Genomic DNA, 22,789 nt, shown 5'->3' on the forward strand with positions numbered 1-22,789 from the left:
ATAGGGAGAATTTTAGATAAGGATTAAGGATGTGACTTAGTTATTAATAGGTTCTAAAATATTTAAAATTTTAGTTTAGTCCTGGGAGATAAAAGTAAAAATAATTTTAACAATAAAAAAATTAAAATATCCTTCACTTATTATATAAATCATTGGTTATTACTTTTTTTTAATTTCATTTGTTAATTTACAAATATCACTTATAAAGTACATCAATTTGTCAAATAAGCAGTAACATTAGTTATTAATTTACTAATTTTACTTATTAATTTACATTATAAATTATAAAACCTGTCAATAATTTGCAGTTGATGCTAGTAAATTATAAGACTTATCAGTAATTCGCAGCTGGTGTTAGTAAATTAATAAGTAAAATTAGTAATTTAATAATTGATGTTACTATTTATAATTGAACAACTTATGTCAAGTCTTATATAATTATTAACATATCAATTTATGTAATTTGTAATTCATATTAATAAATTAATAAATGAAGTAAGAAAATTAACAACCAGTCATTCCACATAAAAAATAAAAGGTATTTTAGTCTTTTCACAAGTGAAAGTATTTTCATTTTATTTTCTTGAACTGAATTAAAGTTTTAGATTTTTTTTTTCTTTGGACCCACTAGTCCTTATTTAAAATTCCCCCTAAATTATATTATATAACTAATAAATAAGTTATAATAATATTGTATTTCATGTTCAATGTTGTCTTTCGAAATAATGGCGTCTAATAAGAAAACACCCCGTGTGTAATCTATTTTTTTAGTTCAAATAACGTAATTGTAACCTATTTTTAGTGACATTATTTATTTTAAATTTAATTTAACTTGATCAAAAATAGATGTGAACAGCTTGTAAAAAAATCCAGAAAGACAAAAAATGGAAGCAGCCAGGGGCGAAGAGATTTGGAGTGGTGGCGTGGAATGATGAGAATGATGGTTGGGGTCATAGCCTCCACCAAAGAATAGAAGGCCCACAATTTCCAAGCTTGAGATGTCTCTGTTTTCTTCTTCAACGCCCTTACGCCTCATTCCCTTCTTCTTCATATCTCTCTCTCGTCCCATTATATTTCTTCTTTTCCTCCGCCCAGCCTCACACGATCTTTCTTCTTCGTACCTTCTCTTTAATCTCGTTCACTGTCTCCCTGATTTCTCGCCGCGCTTCATTGGAGCACAACAAAGAGGTGATCAGCATTTAAAGCACTGAAACTTCAATTTCTTGTAAGTGATCTCAATGAATGTATGAATGAACGAATTTATCGACTTGTTAGGTGAGAAAAAGTTGAGGTTATAATCGCTTTGTGAGTTTCATTGGAATTCCTGGTCATGGAATTGCAATTGGTTGAAAAGGGTTTTGATTATGCCCGTAAAAGAAAAAAGTGGCTCTTTCTGCTTGCTGCTGTTGGATTCACTGGATACGGTGCTTTCAAAATTTATCACTTGCCTTCAGTCACTCGCAAGAGGAAGAGACTTTTAAAGCTTTTGGGAGCATTGATATCCGTTTCTGAAGCAGTCTCCGAATCTGCAGAAGCTGTCGGGCTCGTCTCCAGAGATATGAAAGAGTTTTTGCAGTCTAATTCCGATCAATTGCCTAATAGCTTGAAGCAAATTTCCAAAATAACTCGGTCTCGTGAGTTTTCAGATTCTTTGATCAACGTTACACAGTCATTAACTCTTGGTGTTTTGAAAAGTTATCAATCTTTGAATAACGCCGATCATAATCAAACCAGCGATAGTTCAAGTCTTGTGGATAGGTTGGTGGATAAACTGTTTGCCCCGGCTGGGTCAGGCTTTGTTTCTGTAGTTGTTGGAAGCTTTGCTCGGAACCTAGTCCTCGGTTTCTATTCAAATGGGAATCCAAGTGGAGAATCAAATTCAAGTTCAAGCAATACGGTTAGTGTCAGACACCTTAGCTCCTCCAATATGGAATCTGAATCTATGCCGGGATGGATGGATGCGGTTTGCTGTGATCAGTGCAGAGACCTAATCGGGAATTGCGTCCAACTATTTGTGAGTACAGCAGTTACAGTTTATCTTGACAAGACTATGCATATCAACACATATGATGATTTCTTCTCTGGCTTAACTAACCCAAAGCATGAGAGTAAAGTGAGAGACATGGTAGTGTCTGTTTGTAATAATGCCATAGAGACACTCGTCAAGACATCTCACCAGGTGCTAACAAGTTCAGACCCAAATGTCAATTCAAGTTCAACTACTTCTTTGCCGATTGAAGAAGGTTCGAGTCCAGCTAGAAATGAGAATTTGGATGAAGAATCATCATCTGATGAATTAAAAGCAGAAGTTTCAGAAGAAGAAAAAGAGAGTGGATGGATGGGCAAGGTATCATCTACATTGGCAGTTCCCAGCAATAGGAGGCTTATTCTTGATGTGACTGGGAAGGTGACATTTGAGACGGTTAGATCTTTCATGGAGTTTGTGTTAGAGATGTTCTGTGCTTGTGTCAAAAGATTTGCAGACGTTGTGCATGAAACAATAGTAGAGATTGTGAGATATGTAGCAGCCAAATCTGCAGTTATAATTACAATATGTCTGTCTTTGTGCCTGCACATAATGGGTGGCGCTTGGGCTTTGGTTCCTGCTTAAGTATTCATTCATGTGGATTCTAATGGAAATCTGGACTCTGCTGATGCATGGAAGATGCTGCAACATACATGATTTCTTTGTATGTCAAAGAAATAATTGTCAATTTTATTTCAGGGAAAGATTTCACAATGAAGATAAATGTGAAGAGTCCTGTAAATTGTATCGACAATCTTTCCTCTGCATCCGAGAGACTAGTCAACTTTTCCATAACTTCATTATCGAAAAGTTGTCATCTATTCATCCTGCAGTCTTACTTGTTTGATGGTGTAATGACTAGTACCCGTTCTTGAATCTGTAAATACATAATTCCTTATATATAATTCATTAAGTCTTACTTTTTTAAAGGTGTAATGACTTGAGCTAATTCTTAAATTGTAATCTTGCTGTAAATATATCATTCCATATGATATATTTTGATAAAGCTGAAGGTTTGGAAAAGATTTACAAACCATTTCCTAAGGCCTATAGCATAATCTATGAGAATGGAAATGGTGTAGGGAAGAGTAATTAAGTGGACAAAAGAATTATCCTTCACTGGATAAGAGAATTACCCAAAGGTTCTTATCCATAGGAGTTGGGATTTGGTGCAGCTAAGGGTAGGGGCATTGATTTTGTAATTGTTTGGGGTTTCAAATTCTTCAATTCAGTTAAGAGCTTAGCGTGGAGGAAGATCAACTTCTTCATCATTTTCTTTTTATGTTTCTGTGCATTAGCAGGTGAATTGCGTTCTAGGTGGTTGTTTTGTGATGTATATTTTGTATGATCCTTGTATCTTGTAACTGTTTTCAGTTTAGTGTATGGGTATAAGAGGAAGATGGAATTAGCTTGAATCATTATTTCCCTTGTAATCTAACTTTATTACTCAGCAATGGTATTTTCAGTCTCGTTTGAGCTGTAGAAGTCATTTCTCCGTACAAGGCATGTGCATCTTCACGTCCTGTTTGAACTGCGTTTATACTACATGGACAACTAACAGTGTGCGTCAAGACGAAGCTAGTGGACTGCTGATTGTGTGATAAAACTCTTCTTGGTGCTTAGTGGCAGCCACTCTTTTGGATCATTTCTTTCACTTCTGAAATGAAAATGAACTTTGACAATAACGCGCGGATCAATACCAATGAAGCTTGCATAGAGTAGCTAATAAATACGAATTTTACATTAAATATCTGTATATTTATTTTGATTAACTTTGCAAAGTCAAACAATTAGGGGAATACAAAGGTTACTCAAATCAGCAAAGAGAAAGAATGGAAAAAGGTAGAGGCGGGGGAAAGATTCTTGATGATTAGCAACTGGAAACTGAAGGTGTTTCTTATAACAACCATGCCCAGCCGATGCACTTGCTATTTCGAGTAGAACCAAAATAAAAATGTTGTCTATCACCTGTCAACTTTAGTCCAATAGAAATGCCAAATTATGACAAGACTTAATGTGATGGAGAGCTAAGTTGAGCTTGAGTCCTTCTCCTTTGCTGATGCTTCTTCCTGAAGCTTCTTTTTCCAATACTCATCAAGTGGAGGGCCAAATATTGCCTTCCCAGAAACCACACCGATCCTGCAACGGCCACACAAAAACAACCAAAGGACGATGAGATCTTTGAATATAAGCATATAACTTGACTTAACATTTCAGCAAATTGAAATTCTTAGAGCAGATTAGGCTCATTCGAAGTGTAATATCAAGAACAAATGAAATGAAAAAAAAAAATGAGTCAATAGAATCAAATATCCGAACAGGACATCACAAGGTAGTAGACAGGAGCCAACAGGAAAACTTTTCTTTTAATGGCAACTACAATTATCATTCACAAGAAATAAAAATACAAAGGCTCAAAATAGGAGTTCTCCAACCTGTCATCATCCACTATCTCCCTATAGCAAGTTAGTAATGGATCAAAAGTACAAAAATTACCATCAATAGTCCTAGCTACCCATGCCAGCATATCGACATCAGAGTTGTTTTCCCAACACATGAATGTAATTTGGACATCCCAATTCCTGTCAATAATCGTTCTAGTTTCCTCCCTTACATCGTAACAGGAGTGATTGCTATTAAATTCCCTAGTAGTCATGTTGATAGCTTGGGCGCAAATTGCAATTACTTTCTTCATTCCTCAGTTCCACCAAAGCTCTAGTCCTCATTTGACAATTGACATTTCAGAACTCCGTTTTCCTTCCGCTGGAGTATATGATTAAATGACCCTAAACGACTTCTCCAATATATCTTTTATATTTTGTGTAATTTAGCTATACTAAATAAACTATGAGGAATAGATTTAAATCCTCTAAAGTTGATATTCATAAATATCTGTAAAGTTTTCCTTTTTCGATATTTTCACTCATTTTATTATTTTTTATAAAATATAAAATCTTCTCTCTCTTCCTTAAAAGGTAAACTTCATGAAATTCACGGATTCTCAACTTTAAAGGATTCATTTCCATGAGGAATTGAGTATTACTAGCTTTAAGAAGTTTCTGCCGACAATGGATAGAAGGAATGGGCGAGCATCATGAGATGAGGATAATTATTGAATTGTGAAAGGGAGCCAAGCATGGGTTTGAGACCTCTAATGCCCCACCCCTCTAATGCCTCTTGTAGCACTCCACCTTCCAACTTTACTTTACTTTTCTTTTTTCTTTTGATCTTTTATATAAAATGAGAGACATTCTAATATTTTGCAGTGATGAAATAGTGTACTTTTGTATTTTTTTATGATTTTTCAAAGTAAATAAACCTAAACTACAATTTTTATGCATTTTTCTTTGAGAAAATATAATAAATATAAAACTGCACCATTTTGTAACTACAAAATACCAAAATGTCTATCATGTTATCTAGAAGGCATTGATCAAAAGAAAAAAAGCAAAAATAAACAGTTAAGAGGTTGGGACATTACAAAGGCATAGAAAAAGTGAAGCATTAGTGGCTCTAAACCCGTCCAGCATCTTGAAACCTAAAGTTCATTAGTTTGCCTATCTCATTCAGTATTGCTAGTTTTATGTTAAGCATTGCTAGCAGCATATTGACCACAAAGTTTCAACAAAGTAAATCCCAGCTTAAGTTACACTACACAACATGAAGTAACAGAGCGCTTCTTGGAAGAAGTAATTACGTTCAAATTCATCATTCTAATGCATCCACATCTAGTATTACAAATAATCATCCTTCCGTGAAGATGGATTTGATATAAAGTGCAATTCTCGTGAGAACCTTCAACGAACAGAAATTCATCAAAGGAAATATGTTTTATCATATATTTTATCATATAATATAATGTCAGTAAGTTTCTCAATGGACGATAATTAAGGTACTTTCTCAAGCAACCAGAATCAATTCAGGGAAACTCTGCACAAAGACAGATGAACATGAATGAAGAAATCAAGTGCAGAAACGTTGGACCAAGCAATGTCATGAAATATGAACGCAAGGTCCAAGACATCATTTGCGCTTACTGAATACGAATAATATGATTTTGAACTGTGCTTCCACTAGTGAATTAGTTACTTATTCAACAGACCTGGTATTAGGATAATTAATACGACGAGAGGGCCGAAGGTGGTTAAAATCCAGAAATCAAAAGTTAAGAGAGAACCAATTAGGCACAGACAACTTACACAACAGCTCCAATCACCATCGGAAAAGAAAGAAACCTACTTCGACCGAACATAATCAAAATTTACGGCGTGCTTGACTTGAAATCGTCCTCAACCTCGAAGATTCAAGGTTTCAGCTATCATCTCTCTTCGCCATCAAAAGAGAGAGCGAGGTCGACCGATGCAGAGAACAAGACTGAGGCACTGATCAAGATGGGCCAGATATCAAAAGGCCCAAAACAATATAATCTGTTAAAGGTCTAGATCCGTACTCTTAAAAACATTAATTTTTTATCCCAAGATTAAAAATTTAAGAAAACATTAATTTAGTCTTATAATTTTAATTCAGTTATAATTTAATTTTTAAATTTTAATTTATTATAATTAAGTTCTTAGAATTCTAATCCAATTATAATTAAGTCTTCAGATGTTAACTCTTATAATTTTAATTATTTAAAATATTTACTCCTAGGAATGCAATTACTAACTGAGATTTTATTATCGATAAATAGGGCCGCAGAACATATAAATAGAAAGTGAAATGAAAAAAACAAGCACTCATAACATGTATGAAGCGAAACATAATGAAGTTGAGGTATATTGATTAATAAACATAAAGCAAGATGCAAATAATTAAATATATTGATTTAGGGCCGTTTGTTTTAATTTATTTTATTAAAAAATTATTTTTTTAAAAAAATTATTCTTTGAGTTTTTATTATGTTTGTTTAAGCTTTTAGAAATAATCATAATTTGAAAATAAATATATTTCCAATTATTTTAAGAAGCTACTTTGAATAGCTTCTGAAAATAATCTAATGAGGTAAATGAGAAAGAATATTTAAAAAAGGAAGGATACGCAAAAATATCATAAAATTTTAAAATAATATAAATATATTTTTTTGTAAAACAAAAATTGAAGAAGATATTATATAATTTAAAAATAACTAACTAATAATAATTTTTTATTATTGTAATTAAATATAAAATAATGTTTGCTTCTTATAAAATCTCTACAAAATAAATCTATTTTAATAAATTTTTAAACTAATTAAAAATTATTTATTTTTATATCTTAAACAAACGGGTTCTTAATCATCTCATGAAGTAATTTCTTATGTATTATATGAAATTTACAATTACACGTTGTCATAAACATTTTAAAGATATTTCATATTTTTTGGGCCAACAAAGATAGTTCATATTTGAAATATTGAAATTAATTGATGACATAATGACGTCATTGATTATATTTATAAAGTCCCTATGCTTCAAAATGATTTTTACTTGGAACTTGGGATTTTTGCCCCAAAAGATGATAATTTCATTACGAAAAATATAAAAACCAAAACAAACCCCAGCAATAAAGGTCCTGCGATGAAAAGGCCGACAACTAATAATGGCCCAAAAAACGCCTACCAAACCCAGACAACAAGATTATGGAAAATAGCCTAAACTACTTTTATAAGTTCAATGAAAGGTTGAAAGCAAAACTATTTTTATACTATTTTTTCACTCATTAATGAAAAATAATATTCCTAAGGAGTATCAAAAATAACTAAAGATGTTTAAAAGAAAATATTTTAATCAAATACTACTATATTTTGTTGTAATATAAAACATTTAATAACTTTCATCTGTTGGTCAAATTTTAAAGTGATAATCATCTTGAAATGAAGGATTGATTTAAAACTGGAAATGTTGTCCTATCAACTAATTACATTTTATATAACCCAAAACTATCTATTCTCGATTTTTCTTAATAACATAGTTCACTATAACTAGCCCATGAAACCTAATTTAGCTTAATTTTGTTCTCCAAGTTTTAGCCTTCGGGACAAAAAGGAAAAAAAAGGCAGAGAAGAAGGAGAGATCATGACGGGGCAAGCTGAAATTATTTTTTCTTTTTCTTTTTTTCTTTTCCCTTTCTTTTGGTCATTCCAACCCATTTACAAAGAGTCCTGTACAGATCAAACCAAAAGGGTTGGGCCTTAGTTGCCGACTTTGAGTATTATACGCACGCATGGAATTCAGAAGACCACAAACCCCTTTCTGTCTATAAACCCCCTGCTGTCCATAATAGAGGGCATTATTAATTGAGTTAAAAGGTAAAAATATTTTAAAATTTTTTTGCTTGAAATTATTGATATCTTCAACTTTTGTTTGCAGCAATATCATTCCACCATTAAATATGAAAACGTTGACAATTAAAAATGATGTATGACTATGGACGTTTTACCATTTTGACCTCCCTTTCTCCTATGGTTTCATTCGCCATTGAATGGAAGAACATGATCAAACGAATGTATCAAGCCCCTGCCCCTTAGACGAAAGCATCAACTCAAGTTGGGGGAAGTGCCAACCATTTCAAAGAAGCTTCCACTTGCATAGGAAGGAACAATAAAATTAGAGTCAGACATACATTGAACTAAGTGAGAGGTGCCACTCAATCCCTAATTTTCCAACACGAGCAGGTAAGATGAAATGCCAAACTCCCTTTGAGAAACAATGGAAGAGCCTCCAAAAATTTGAACCTAATTCAAGAAAACAAGAAGATCTTAAGTAAAAGAAGACAACCCAAAAAAAGGATTAGTCAAAGCAAGAGGCTTGACTATAGACATGGAGCGAATTGCGATTTCATAAACATTTGTGCTTGAGCCCAATGACATGCAATCTAGGATTGTCTCTTGCTCATGTCAAACCCCATGGCATTTTGATGGCCACCCATCTCTTGGATTGAGCGGCTAAACTCCTATGAACTCACTAACTACTAACCTATATAATAATAGCTGAATCCTAACTCAATGGGCAGCAGATAGAAATAACAGTGAATAAGTAAAAAAAAAAAAAATCATGATTAAAGTGAAAGCGAATTTTCACTAAGTGAGGAGGAGATATCTTGCAAGACTCAACAAGGAAGAAAGCATGGATAGCAGCTTGGAGAGGTAGAAATTGCAGGTAGGAGAAAGATAAAGATTTGGAGGTTCTAGTTCATCCTAGACTTGCCCCCTCCTTAGCGGCGAGAACGTCATCATCAAATTCTTCTGCCACCATGCCAAGTTCATCTCCACTTGATTCATCACCGAAGGAAAAGTCAAAAGTCAAAAAATTTCTATCTCTAATCTAATGTTAGACACACCAAGAAGTCGGAATGCCAGGTTCATTGGATCCTAGATTTCTCTCTCGAACGAGAGCAGGTTGCGAAAACTATATCCCCATCCTCTCGCTTCTAATCACATTTAGATATCTGAGCACCTCTTCATTTGTCCATTCATGGAAGCCTAATAATGCTAGATTTGAAAACGAAGGCCCAAGTAGAGAGCATCCCTAATAGGACTTACTAGACAAAGAAGATTCACAGGCTCTGCTCCAAGAATCATAACGTTGATGATATGCTTTGCCTTCTCCACCATCTCACCATCTGGGGGTATCGCCCCAGCTCCCTCAATCTTCATAGCATCATCCAAGCGATATGCGATTCCCATCGCTTTGTCAAAGAAGAAGAAGGAGAAAAAGGAAGAGAGAAGGAAGAAAAGGAAGGCGAAGGAGGTCAAACAATGGAAAAGAAAAGATTGGTAAAAAATGCCCTTAATCAAAACTCATTTTTAACAGGTAACGTTTTTATATTTAGTAGTAGGGTCGTATCGCACCTTGTTGAAAGTTTCATGATGACATTGTTTTAATTAAAAATTTAGGATATTAGGCTCCCTTGTCAAAATAATTCTCAGATATTTTTGCGCTTTAACTATTATTAATTACTCTTTCTGTTTTTATTTATAAATTATTTTAAATATATTTTATTAAAATTAAATTTGTGTAAAAGTTTAAGGAAAAGTATAACTTTGGGTCCCTACACTTTGCTTGTATTTTACTATAGGTTCTTACATTTTTTTCAATGTTCTTGATTCCTATTTTTTTAATTCTCGGTGTTTTAGATTTCTCAAAAGTCCCTACACTTTATTCATGAAATGACTTAAAACACTGAAAAATAAAAATATAGAGACTTAGAACATAAAAAAAAACGCAAAAACTTATAGCAAAATGTAAGTAAAGTGCATAGACTCAAAGTTATATTTTTTTAGTTTAATAAATTTTTAACTTTATCCATATTAAATATGTTTATTTTAAAAATATAATATTATAACATTTTCATTATAACATTTGATAACATTTCTAACATTTAAAATAGATAAAAGGATAAAGATAAATACAAAAATTATAGAACTACCTTATAAATAGGTTCAAAATAAATATTTTATTTACCTTATAAATAGAATCAAATGAGTACTTTATAGTTTTTAAAAAAAAAGCTGTTTGAAAGTTAAAAATTTAATTTCTTAAATAATTGAATGCTTTCTTAATTTTACTTTCATTAAATAATCTATACAATTTTAATGGATTATTTTTTAAAAAAATAATAAATAAAGTAATAATATAGTTAAAAAAATTGTAAAAATTATTCAATATTTTGTAATTCTGACCAAGCAAAACTTTTTAAAAATATCCAACATTATGAATCGCATAGAGTAATTCATTAAAGTTGACCTCTTACCTACGCTTAGGGCGGCTTAGCAGTACCCATAGGATTGGGCATTAGAAAGCAGCCCCCATCCTATGGGTACTGCTTTCTAATGCCCAATCATCTCTCCACTTGTCTTCATATTTACGATCTCAAAGATCATTGACTCCATTGCCCTCTCAAACTCCCATTTTTTCTCCACTTTCGACACATGGCTTCTACTTATACAGGGTGCGACTCGGAATCTTCATGAATGGATTCATTCTCTTTCAATGGAATTATTTTCTCTCAGCACATAGATGGAGGGGTTCTCTATTTGCCACTCCATTCTTATCAGATTAAAGTTATTCCACACTCGATGAGATGCTGTACTTGCTGTTTCCTCTTGATTTCAAAGTTGGTGCACTTCGCCGACGCTAAAATTGAAAATAGCTCAAGCAGTACAATTATTGAGGAATCATATGATGCGTGCTTGAAGTTCTGCAACAGCCAAAAGCATATGTACATGTGCTGTGATTTATTTATCTGTCCTAGGCTTCTCCATCAAGGTTTATAAGCCATGGTCTTCTCTATCTCACTGGTCTTTATTATCACTTGCTCTCTCTGTTTTTATATATATAAAAAAATTATATCATATAATTTAAAAAAAATTAATTGATTATAATAATTATGTCTGAAAATAAAAATCATTAGACTAAAATATCTTATATTAATCGATATAAGTATACATTAGTTATTTTTCGTTAACGTAAATTATAAGAGGTAATTTAAAAAATATGTGGTAAATACTCATTGAAATAAATGATTTTGCTTATATAAAAATACAAGTAAAAAATGATAGTTTTTTCTACAAATAAAAATAGAGGCAGTATATTGTATTTGTCAGTAATTGAATAATTTACAGTAGCATTAAATCCACAGTTATGGACTTCAATACACCCCATTATTTTATTTTCTAATCTAAGGTACAGATTTTGAAACATCACAACCCAGAAGATGGAACAGCCTACATATATGAACTAATTCATAGTCGCTTGAAAAGCTCACATATCGCCAAGATTATTTAACATGTCCGCTCGTGGGATTGAGACCTATGATAAACTATAAAATAGGAAGAAGAAACACAAAAACCCTTACAAACATCACAAGCACATAGGTAATGACTACTTACTCTGTAAATTAGTTACACGATATTATCATAAACAGTTCCTCTCTTTTTTTCCCCATAATATCGAAGGAGTAGTACTCTTGCAGTATATAAATGTAGTTACTGCCTAAGGATACTTCAAGGTTTATTCTTCTGAGTATAAATATAATCAACGTGAGCCGCGAGCGTTCTTCTGGTCAAGCATTCTTCGTCTCCAATTCCTTCACATCTCTCGTCGACCGTCACCTCATGCTCTGTTTCACTTTCAACACCCTACTCACGATCACAAATAAACAGACCCCATATTAGGATGTATGAAGTATGAATCAAAGTCGTGAAATGGAAGTTATGAAATCCATTAAGCCAGAAACAGAGCATCTTGGGGGGGGGGGGGAAGCAAAAAACATTGAATTGAACGAACCAGGTGTGGCGTCTCAGGGGAGGAATCCTTGAGAACAGATGGTTGAGGGCGAGAGGCTTGTGTCAGAATATAGCAGAGGAAGATGGAAGTGAAGAACAAAACTGAGAGCTTTCCCATGTTTGCTTATTTTATGTGAAGAAATTAAATCCAGTGAGTTCTGATATGGAGGCTTGAAGTAACCTATTTATAGAGGACCAGAAACGGGCAGTATTGGTATGAACAGGTTTACATATTGTCACAGTTGGACATTCTATGATGTCGACATTTTTACAGTTTTTATTTATCTTTTTTTAAAAAGGTTATCGTATTCTAGAGCTCTCACCCTTCACTCAAAACCTATGTCTCTTGGAGTTCAGATTTTTAACTGCTTTTTAAAAGAAAAAGTGAAAAGAAGGTGTGGGGGTTAAGGAAATGCGCAGAGAGATCTAACTTTGTAAATAGATGGATGAAAGGAATCAGGTAGTAATGTAATGCCATGGAAAATCAGATTCCCAATGCTAGCTTTGCGTTACTGCACCACTAAAGTGCCCTGAGAATATATTCCTTGTTGGTGAAAAAATTGATAATTTATTTGCATAAAGCACAGGTAACTTATACTCCCTCCGTTCAAATTATAGGGCATTGTTGAATGTGTTTTTTCGTTTCAAAATATAAGATACTTTAAATAGATTAATGTTTCATTAAATGTACAAATTTTAATATTACCTTTTCTTTCTCTATAATGGATTTCTGCCTCTTCTCTTTTCAATATATTAAATGATGAGTATTTTGAAAAGTTTATATTTTTATTTTAAAAAGATAAAGTTGTTAGGTATATTTAATGAGATTTATTGGTACACGAGATTTTTTTTAAAAGTGTCTTATAATTTGAGATAAAGGGAACACTATTAATAACATGTTGGGTTTAATATCTCAATTCATATATATAATTAGATATGATAAATAAAGTAATTTTGTGCGTACCTGATAAATTCATGAGCACTTGAGAAAACTCAATTACCTCGAGTGTAGACAGATGCACAACTCACAAGTCTCCAAAGTCTTCAGAGAGTTCAGAGATAATTAGGTGGAAGAATGAGTCGTGTGTGTGCGGTTATCGACTAATCGTCTTATATAGATCAGATCGGTAACCGCCTTATTAAATAATAAATAATTATATATTTTATTATTATCTCTGACTCAATCAGTTAAGAAATAGAGAATAACTGACAGCTATTGGGTTGTGGATTGAGCATCTGCCCCTTGAGCTCACTTGTGTAGTCCTCTTATCACGGTCCACATAAAATCATAACGACCAACCTGTTTGGGCTTATTAATTAATATTAATCCATAAATAAATAAATATTTCAACATAACATTCTATCATTTGGGTGACTGCTGCTTAATACTTTTCCGTACAACTGGTGATATATTGTTGATTGTTCTGTTTCAATTCCTGAAATAATTTTAGGTGTAAGAATCTTGAAAGCACTCACACACGACACAACCTAGATAGAACGAAGCGAATCTGAATCAGCTATTTTGGAATGTATGCCAATTTTTTTCTGATTTGAGCAAATTTAAGTGAGAAGAGAGATTCACGTTTACATCCTGAAATGCAGTGAGTAAGCTAGCGTTGAAACGAAGTTGAGAATCTGGATAAGGCCAACTCAATGTTAGGTGCCAACAAACTGATAACCACTCTTTTTGAGGACTAGTCTTCAACGTATGGTATTGAGCATCTCGACTGAGGCATTTATTAATGAGTTATTATTGACTTTCTACGCTTTTCCCTTGGCTCTATTGAACAAAAATGCTTTCTTTTAATTCTTGGATTATGAGCAATAAGCACCCAACTTCCAACAGTACCTAGTGGTTTTGAGACAGAGATCATGTGATGACGTTTCTTATATGAATCGGTGTTATCCATATATGCACCCTTCAAGGAGAGTGCGTACGTAGCTGTGTAGTGCTCTGTACATCATAATATTACGAATCTGGTCAACCGAGAAATAGTAAATTATTAAAACAGTTTCTTAACTAGTTTAAATATATGTTTTAATTTATTCATGACTGGTCTAACTACAATTTAATTACTGTTTTAGTCGTTAATCTTTAAACTAACTTAGGTAAAAAAAAATTAAAAAAAAATGCTTCAACCAATATTGTGACTTTTGACGCGATTCAATTACAAGATTCTAATGCCACATTCTCTCGTGGGGATTTTATTTTTAAATTTTTATAGATTATTATAAATTTATATATATATATATATATATATTTGTTGTTGTTCCCAATACAGATAAAACAAACTACTCCCAAAAAAAAAATGCCCACTCTTCTTGAGTCTTGCCGGAGATTACGAAAACAATCTAACAGTAAAATATTATTTCAAATGTTATATATAATAGTAATATCCGCACTGCAAATGTTTTCCCGAGCTTGATGCCATGATCTTTTTATTAGAATTAAGCGTGAACAAAGCATGAGGGCAAAAAAAGAATTTTCTTTTTTTTAAACAAGATTAGATCCTGTTCCTGAGCTTTTAGCGTCACGGAGAGTTGCAGCATTCCATAGGGGAGCTTTGATATATTAAAGTAGCTAGCCAAACACATGGTAAAAAAAAAGATAAATGAATAAATTATCTCCTAAATTTTAGATTTTGTAGTTCCATAAATCTTAAATTTGTTTATTATATAAATTTTTTTATCAAATTTTAAAAATGATACAATTTATCCTCTGTTATTAATAAAAGTTAACTTTAATTATAGTTGATCAGAGAATAATATAGAAAAACTTCAAAATTTATAAAAAAATGAACAAAAGTTTTTTTGGATCATTTTATGTAACTTTTTTAGTCCTTATCTATAATTTTTGGATCATTTATTGTAATTTTTAGTTCTTTTATATAATTTTTTTATTCTTTTCTGGTCAACCAATTATCAAAGTCAATTTTTATTAACATTAAGAATCAAATTACACTGTTTTTAAAAGTTAAGAAAATAATTTGTATAATAAACAAATTTAAAGTTTATGGTAGTATTAAAATTAAAATTTATGGAGTAATTTATTCATTTGTCCTAGAAAAAAAATTGTTTAGTAATAATGGACAAGAAAAAATGGTATAAAAAGAATTTTTAAAATAAAGTAACATATATGTTCATGACCATATAATCTAATTCTAATAGGTAAGATTCCTAAATTAAATGTTTAATGGAACTAAGCCCTTTGATGAGATGTCAAAGGCCACAGCTTTCGGCGAAGACTAAATTAAAGTTGTAACGTAGAATCAAACTCCGACACACAGTCACGCCGTAGAACTTCCTTGTCGTAACGTTTGTTTTTAAAACAAGTGTAAGCTACAAGATGCATTGAATATATTATAGTACTAGTATACATATTCCATGTTCATATTATTAAACCTTAATTATCTCTCTCATTTCTGTGACACGACCTCGTGACAAATCCCATTTCAATATTCCATTGAAAATTAAAAAAATTAAACAATTACTAACAATAAAATATTTGGTAACAAATTTGAACGTCTTACATGTATTGAAAAGCAAGAACTGATATTATGTTATGATCGATATGTTGACTTGGAACTGCAGAAGGGAAGGTTGGTGGTTGAATAAAATATATGAAAAGGAATGTAAGAAAAGTACTAATGATACAAAAAAAGAGGAATTGTTTGAATATTAACGTGGGAAATTCGGTGGAATCAGAGACTAATTATTTGCGTCTTAGGCTTATTTTTTTTTTTTGGCCCAATATAATTATAGGTTGATGAATGAGTCAAAGAAGAATTTTTGTGGTCCATATATAAACACTAGGTAAAGTCGAGGTAAGAAAAACATGTCATAAAAAAATCGCTTTATTAATATTCTTTCAGGATATAAATATGATTTTGTCTATCTTAATTACTTGGTAGGAATATCTTTGCACACATCTGATATAGTAGAAAGAAACGCGTTTTGTGTATATGAACGGAGAGAAAAAAACCCAAATGTCAGATGGTCATAAATTTAAATTATTTTTTAAGTAAAAAATAAATTTAAATTATTCTTTATCAAATTACAAAAATTGATTTTTTCCCAAAATGCATTGTTTATCTTATGACCAACTTTTATTGTTCATATTATTAACTTAATTATTAAATTTAGCTGTCACATATTCTGATTTAATTTGATTGAAAAAAATATGTTTAATATATAAATTTAATTATTTAAATTTAGGACAATCACATTTAGGTCCAAAAGATCAATTTAACATTAATTAGATCCTCAAAAAGATTTTTAAAAATTAAGTTATAAATATCAATCTAAATAATTGCAAATTCATGAATTTTAATTATAGATAATACATTTAAATCTCAATGAAGAGTTTTAATTCTTAATTTATAATTAATAATATTTTCATATATTTATAACTGTTTGATTTAATATTTATAACTTATTTTTTTAAAAAATCCTAACTGCCTTTAGGTAGTGTTTAGGATTTTTTGATGTAATATAATAAAATGAGATGAGATGGTTAAAAATTTTATACCTTTCAAGCTACCTTAAACTTATTTTTTCTTGTCCCCCCAATTCCAGAGTTTGATAATGGAATAGTTATAAAAATTAAATAACATTGTCTTAAAATTACTCTCATCCTTCTCACCTCTCACTTTTTCACTCCCTCTCACTCTAAAATTGAAAAAAAAAATTATATATAATTCAAATATGTTAATTTTATAATAATTATTAACTAATGATAAAATAAAATCATTCATTCTTCTAATAAAACTCCTAAATAATGGTTTGATGCATTTCGTTCTATGCCGTCTCACTTGCTTTATCTCATTTCCTTCCATCAATCGCTGTTCCTTTTTATTTTATCATATAATCTCAAACATATCTTATTAAATCCACCTTGACGTTTAAATATTATTCTTCTTTTAAATTTTGGTAAAAATAAAAAGAAGGAAATGTGTGTTTTTTTTGCGTTTGATTTGATGGTAAGGAATATAACAACATTCCAACGGAGGACGCGCGTGTCCTAGAGACTGCATTCAATGGAGAAACAAGAATGGGACTGTATAACTGCAGATGGAGTATGGAATTATGTGGGACGAAGTCAACATTGCCCACTTCTGAAAGCTCGTAATTGTTTTGAGAGGTATTTCAGTGTTTGGCATTTTATTTTATTATTTTTCCAATTTATATATCCTACCAAACATTATTTGAAAAATATTTTCTCTCTACATTAGAGAAGGCCTATACTACACCCCATCTTATCTCATCACTATATCCTTATCTGAACTGAGCTAACAAGTATTATGTGGTTAACATCTCTTGTCTATTTCATAATACATTTCAGAAATCATTTTTCGGGCCTTATTTCATTCCAGTTTTTTTTTTTTTATCTCTTCCCTTTACATTCCTATAATTTTTCCACTAAACCAAACTCACAAATTAAGTATTATAAGAGTTTTACATTAATCACGAACTAAAACTTGTCTTTAGTTATAACTAATTCTTTAGTTACTCGATATGGGAGTGTCATATATCTAAGAGAAAAATCATACAGAGGTCCCATGTAGAGATTTTAATTTCTAAAAAGTCCCATGAAATGTACAAATAATTCTAAAATCCCATGCAGCTTTAATTGCAATTAATTTCTTGTATATATTTACTTAAAAAAAAAAGATCATCCTCATTACTTGCCCGTCCTTCCATTTTGCATTAAAATGGAGTTAATGCAGGTGTCTGAGCTTATTCTATTGCTTGTTCTGCAACCAAAAAAAAAAAAGAAAGAAAGAAAGAAAATAACAGTCAGACTTACACACTGCACACATTTTTTTTCTGAGTAGATAGGGCCAGAATATCAGTGAAGAAATGCCCTGTCAATGTCACTTGGAATTCAACGCTGCAGAAACTTCTACCATACAAGCAGAGACGACAATGACTCATTATGGGACCATAGAGCCAATAGTTTCCGTGATCAATTTTGATTTTGAAACCCTTTCATATTAATTCTTATTAGAATCTTCACAAATCTGGAACTATCTCCACCTTTTCTTTAATGCTCTATTTTCACAGAACAATTACACGATCCTAACTCGGAAAACAACAAGAGGTTGTCCCCATATTTCTGCATGATTTTCATACCTGTGGGCTCCATACACAAGAAAATGCAGACGCATATGCATCCTGATATATAAATGTAAGTGAGAAATTCTGACTCTTTGTGTTGATTATAGAAATTCATTTGTCTCTGTAGTTTATGTATTCAAGCCACGTTCTTATGAATATGCTACAAATGAATTATATCCTCTTAATAACAATTTGACTAAAATTAGAGAGACCACCATGAGAGAGTAGTGATGGATGGCCATGTTTAATCACATTTTTAGAGAAACCAATGCTTCAGGTGCCTGATTTGCCTAATAAATGCATGAATTTGTTGTTGGCTTATGGGTATGATTTGATGCCATAACCGTAGTTGCATTAAAATAAAAGTGAATCACATAGCTTATAGCCGTCTATAAATTAATCAATGCAGCTTACTGTTAATATTATATGTGTGTAAATATTACATGCAATCAATCTATGACTGCGTGAGATCTGAGTTCTACCATCATCGTCCAATCTTTGATTTGATGTCTGCTTTTGTAGTGCAATATGGTCATTCAAGTGTCTCCTTCAAATCTTAAAGGTTTCGTTGTCGGCGTGGAATTAAACATGGAGAGCTTATAGTCTTTTGCTTCAAGAGCAATTTTTATGATGCTATATATGCAAGTAAATTAGTGTTCAACCAACTGGACCCAGAATGAAAAAGACTCATTGATTTCTAAATAATAATAAACACGCCATATCCTAGCTAGAGAGCTAGGCAACGACGACGTAGGGAAGTCCATCACAATGCCGTAATCATTTTGGACGTTCGGTTGACTCATTAGGGCTTTGATTGGTGGTGATTGAGTCCCTTTGCAAACATGACCATATATATGGTTGGTGATTTCTTTATAGTAGTGCTGTGAACATTTTAGCTCATGAAAAACATGGTGCTACCTAGTTGTTGAGCTTAATATTGGGCACTCCTTCCATCTCTATATATAAAATATTTTAATTAAATCACACAAATAAATAAAAGTTAGTTATTTAATTAAAAGCATAATAACAATTTAATTTTATCCTTAATTATTGTAAACAAAAAATAATTTTTTAAAATAAATTAATGAGAGTACTTTTTCTAATTTAATGAGGGTATAATGATCCATTTATTAAAAAAATACTAACAATTCTTTATATTTAGGGACACAAGGAGTATCTCCTCGTAACTTTTATTAAGTGCAGAGCATTGTCACAGTAATCTGGATTTTTTTTCTTATTTTGTGAGAAATATATTATTATTTATACCACATAACTTGCTTGTTTGCTAAGGTATTATCATAAGTCGATCCATTTAAATTAATATATCATCGGATTTCCTTGATGCAGCATTTTTTTTTAAAAAAAAGATTGTCAAAAGTTTAACTATTCTTGCTAATTACTTACTTTTTTAATCAAACGTACAAATTTATCAATTTAAATGAATTGATTTGATGATATTAAACAACATATAATTGACATATAATTGACATAAAGCAACCGTAAACAAGAGTTTTTATTGATAATTTTGTAACCAATTTTCTGTCTCCAACGTGGTGATAATTTTGTGTTACAATCCTAAACTACGTTTAACTTGAGGACTATATATGAAATTAACTATCAATGTGTTAGGGGTTTGTTAAGTTGATGATTATTGATCAATCTACACCATCTAGATTAAATTTTGATGGTTCAAGTCTAATTGAATTTTTTATATTTTAAATATTTTTTATTTGAAAAGATGTAAAATCTAAAATAAAGGTAATTTTATAATTTTCACTTTTTAAAAATATCATCTAAAAATTTATAATATGAATTATTCAAACTGAATTTGGACTATTGTACATTTTGGTAAAACTGTAAAGAGCATCTGATGAGGATGGATGAACTATTAATTGCCTTTTTGGAACACTAATGTGGACTCAGATTACATTGTTCAGTTCGTGTGTTTTGTTTTCGTTTGGGCTTCAATTTGCTATATAGTTCACGAGATCCATTCACCACTTTGTGGCAACAATAGTTGGACCTGGGCTGGTAATAGTAATGACATTATCTTCTTTGAACAAGAAAACCAATACGCAAATTAAACGCGAGAGAATTCTCGCTGTAGTTAATTTGAAGATAAACTTTAGCTATAAACAGTGGATTCATACTTCCTGAGTAGCATAAGTCTACTGAGTGTCTCAGATATAGTAATTGAATTTTACCAATATTTGAAAATTTGTCAAAATATATTTTCTTCTAAAAATTCAAAACAATCCTCATGATAAATATTCATACATTCAAGCATGATGGCAAGACTATTCTTTTACACTCTACCAAACTAGAAAAAAGAGGCAAGAGTTCTCATAACTCTAAGGATTCAAACCAAAATGTCATAACCTCCACTTATTAATAGAAAAGTAATTTGTGCAAAAAGGCAAAGGGGCTAGCATTATTATTGCGGTTGTCTCAAAAGTCATTGTCCAACTCACACCAACTCCTATACCTATCAAAGTATCCTAGTTGTTGGACTAGTTTAAAGATGTGACACCCGAGGAATTACCTTCAGAATTGCCACCCATGAGGGATATCCAACATGTGATAGACTTAGTTTTTGGATCGCTACTTCCTAATTTACCACACTATAGGATGAACCCAAAAGATAAAGATGAGCTAAATTGACAAGTTAACATATTACTCAAGAAAGGTTAGATCTAATATAGTCTTAGTCTTTATGCTTCACCTGCCCTTCTTAACCCCAAAGAAAGACTATTCTTAGAGGATGTGTGTGGATAGTCGAGCCATTAACAAGATAACCATTAAGTATCAATTTCCAATCCCTAAGCTCAACAACATGTTAAACTTAGTTTCTAAGTCTACTTGGTTTTTCAAAATTAATCTTTGAAGTGGGTATCATCAAATTCAAATTAGGCCTTAGGATAAGTGGAAAACAACATTTAAGACCTAAGATGAATTGTATGAGTAGTTAGTTATGCCTTTTGGCTCAACAAAAGCCCCTACCCTTTTTCGAGAGTCATGACCCACATATTTCACACTTGCTTGGTAAAATTCTTAGCTGTGTACTTTGATGACATACTAATATTTAGTAAATCTAGGGATGACTACTTGGTCCACCTCTGATAAGTCCTCCTTATTCTTCGTGAGGAATAATATTATATTAACCTTCTTAAATGTTCCTTCCTATAGGACTAAGTCACTTTTTTTAAATTCGTTGTTTCCAAACATGGCCTATCCACTTATCCAAATAAGGTCAAGGACATTTGAGAATGGTCTGAACGAAGGACCCTCCATGAAATACAAAGCTTTCATGGCCTAATATCCTTCTATAGACGCTTTATATGAGACTTTCATACCATCATCACACCTCTAACTAATTGCCTAAAGAAAAAACTAAAAAAACATTTAGTTGGACTCTCACAGCATCTAAGGCATTCCAAACCATCAAAGAAAAGTTGTTAGGTGCCTTCATTCTCGCACTACCTAATTTTTACAAGTGCTTCAAGGTTACATGTGATGCCTCAGGTGTAGGAATTGGAGGTGTCCTTAGCAAGTAAAAACACCCAGTGGCATTCTTTAGTGAAAAACTCAATAAAGCAAGGTAAGGGTATTCAACATACAATAAAGAATTCTATGCCATTATCTATTCACTTGAACTCTAGGAGTACTATCTCATACCTCAACAATAATTTTTTCTATATTCAGACCATTAAGGACTTAAATTCTTAAGCTCTCGAAGGCACTTGAATGCCAAACATGCTAAGTGGGTTGAATTTATGCAACAATTCACTTTTGTTATAAAGTGTAACATCTTGATTTTTTAATCGGGTGATTAGCTAGTAATCAAGGGTAAAGTGATCATTAGTAAAGGAATTAGAGATTTAAATAATTAGTTGTTAATTTGTATCATTGGGATGTTGCGTGAGTAGATATAGGTGAAAGAATCACGTTCCAAAGCAAAGCATATACGCATGGTAAGAATTTTGCTTGTTATGCCATGTGCAGCATCTAATGTTGCTTGCGCCGCAGTGCATGAGCCAGAAAGTGACTTTTTAAATTGTGAATTAGGGTGATTTCAGAAAGGAGAAACAATGAAAACATGAAAGGGAGTGGAAAAGAGAGAAGGATCAACTAGGGAAAGTATTTCTAGGATATTAAAAGGCATTTTCGATCAGTAACTTATCAGGTAAGTTTTGTACAACTCTTAACTTCCGTTCCACCAAAATTTCTCTTGGTATGAATTATAAAGAAATTGAATCGAGAAAATTTTAAGGGTTTGTTTCTTACCTAATAATAATAAAAAGGTTCTTGAGAGTTAAATTAGAGCTTTGCAACTGGTTTAGAATTAAATGATGAAACTTTAAACTTGTAAGCTCAATTTGGCC

At 31.8% G+C, this 22,789-nt stretch overlaps 2 protein-coding genes and 1 long non-coding RNA gene across 3 annotated transcripts; 1 reads left to right on the forward strand and 2 right to left on the reverse strand.

Moving 5' to 3' along the window:
* The first annotated feature begins 982 nt into the window (after positions 1 to 982).
* On the forward strand, positions 983 to 2,955 carry LOC129311329 (protein PHLOEM PROTEIN 2-LIKE A10-like). Its single transcript, XM_054953560.1, has one exon. The coding sequence runs from the start codon at positions 1,331 to 1,333 to the stop codon at positions 2,609 to 2,611; it is 1,281 nt and encodes a 426-aa protein (XP_054809535.1). The 5' UTR covers positions 983 to 1,330; the 3' UTR covers positions 2,612 to 2,955.
* Positions 2,956 to 3,721: 766 nt separating this feature from the next.
* LOC129311330 (uncharacterized) lies at positions 3,722 to 6,427 on the reverse strand. The gene is made up of 2 exons (XR_008593277.1): positions 6,226 to 6,427; positions 3,722 to 4,165 (listed from the first exon to the last, which is right to left on the reverse strand). It is a non-coding gene; the product is annotated as an uncharacterized LOC129311330 (long non-coding RNA).
* Positions 6,428 to 11,715: 5,288 nt separating this feature from the next.
* On the reverse strand, positions 11,716 to 12,451 carry LOC129312175 (phytosulfokines 3-like). Its single transcript, XM_054954798.1, has 2 exons — positions 12,292 to 12,451; positions 11,716 to 12,143 (listed from the first exon to the last, which is right to left on the reverse strand). The coding sequence occupies exons 1-2, from the start codon at positions 12,406 to 12,408 to the stop codon at positions 12,009 to 12,011; spliced, it is 252 nt and encodes an 83-aa protein (XP_054810773.1). The 5' UTR covers positions 12,409 to 12,451; the 3' UTR covers positions 11,716 to 12,008.
* Positions 12,452 to 22,789: the final 10,338 nt, after the last annotated feature.

The sequence above is a fragment of the Prosopis cineraria genome, unplaced genomic scaffold (assembly GCF_029017545.1).
Source record: "Prosopis cineraria cultivar Desert tree isolate PC_DT_omini unplaced genomic scaffold, ASM2901754v1 PC5, whole genome shotgun sequence".
In the NCBI taxonomy this organism is placed as follows: domain Eukaryota; kingdom Viridiplantae; phylum Streptophyta; class Magnoliopsida; order Fabales; family Fabaceae; genus Prosopis; species Prosopis cineraria.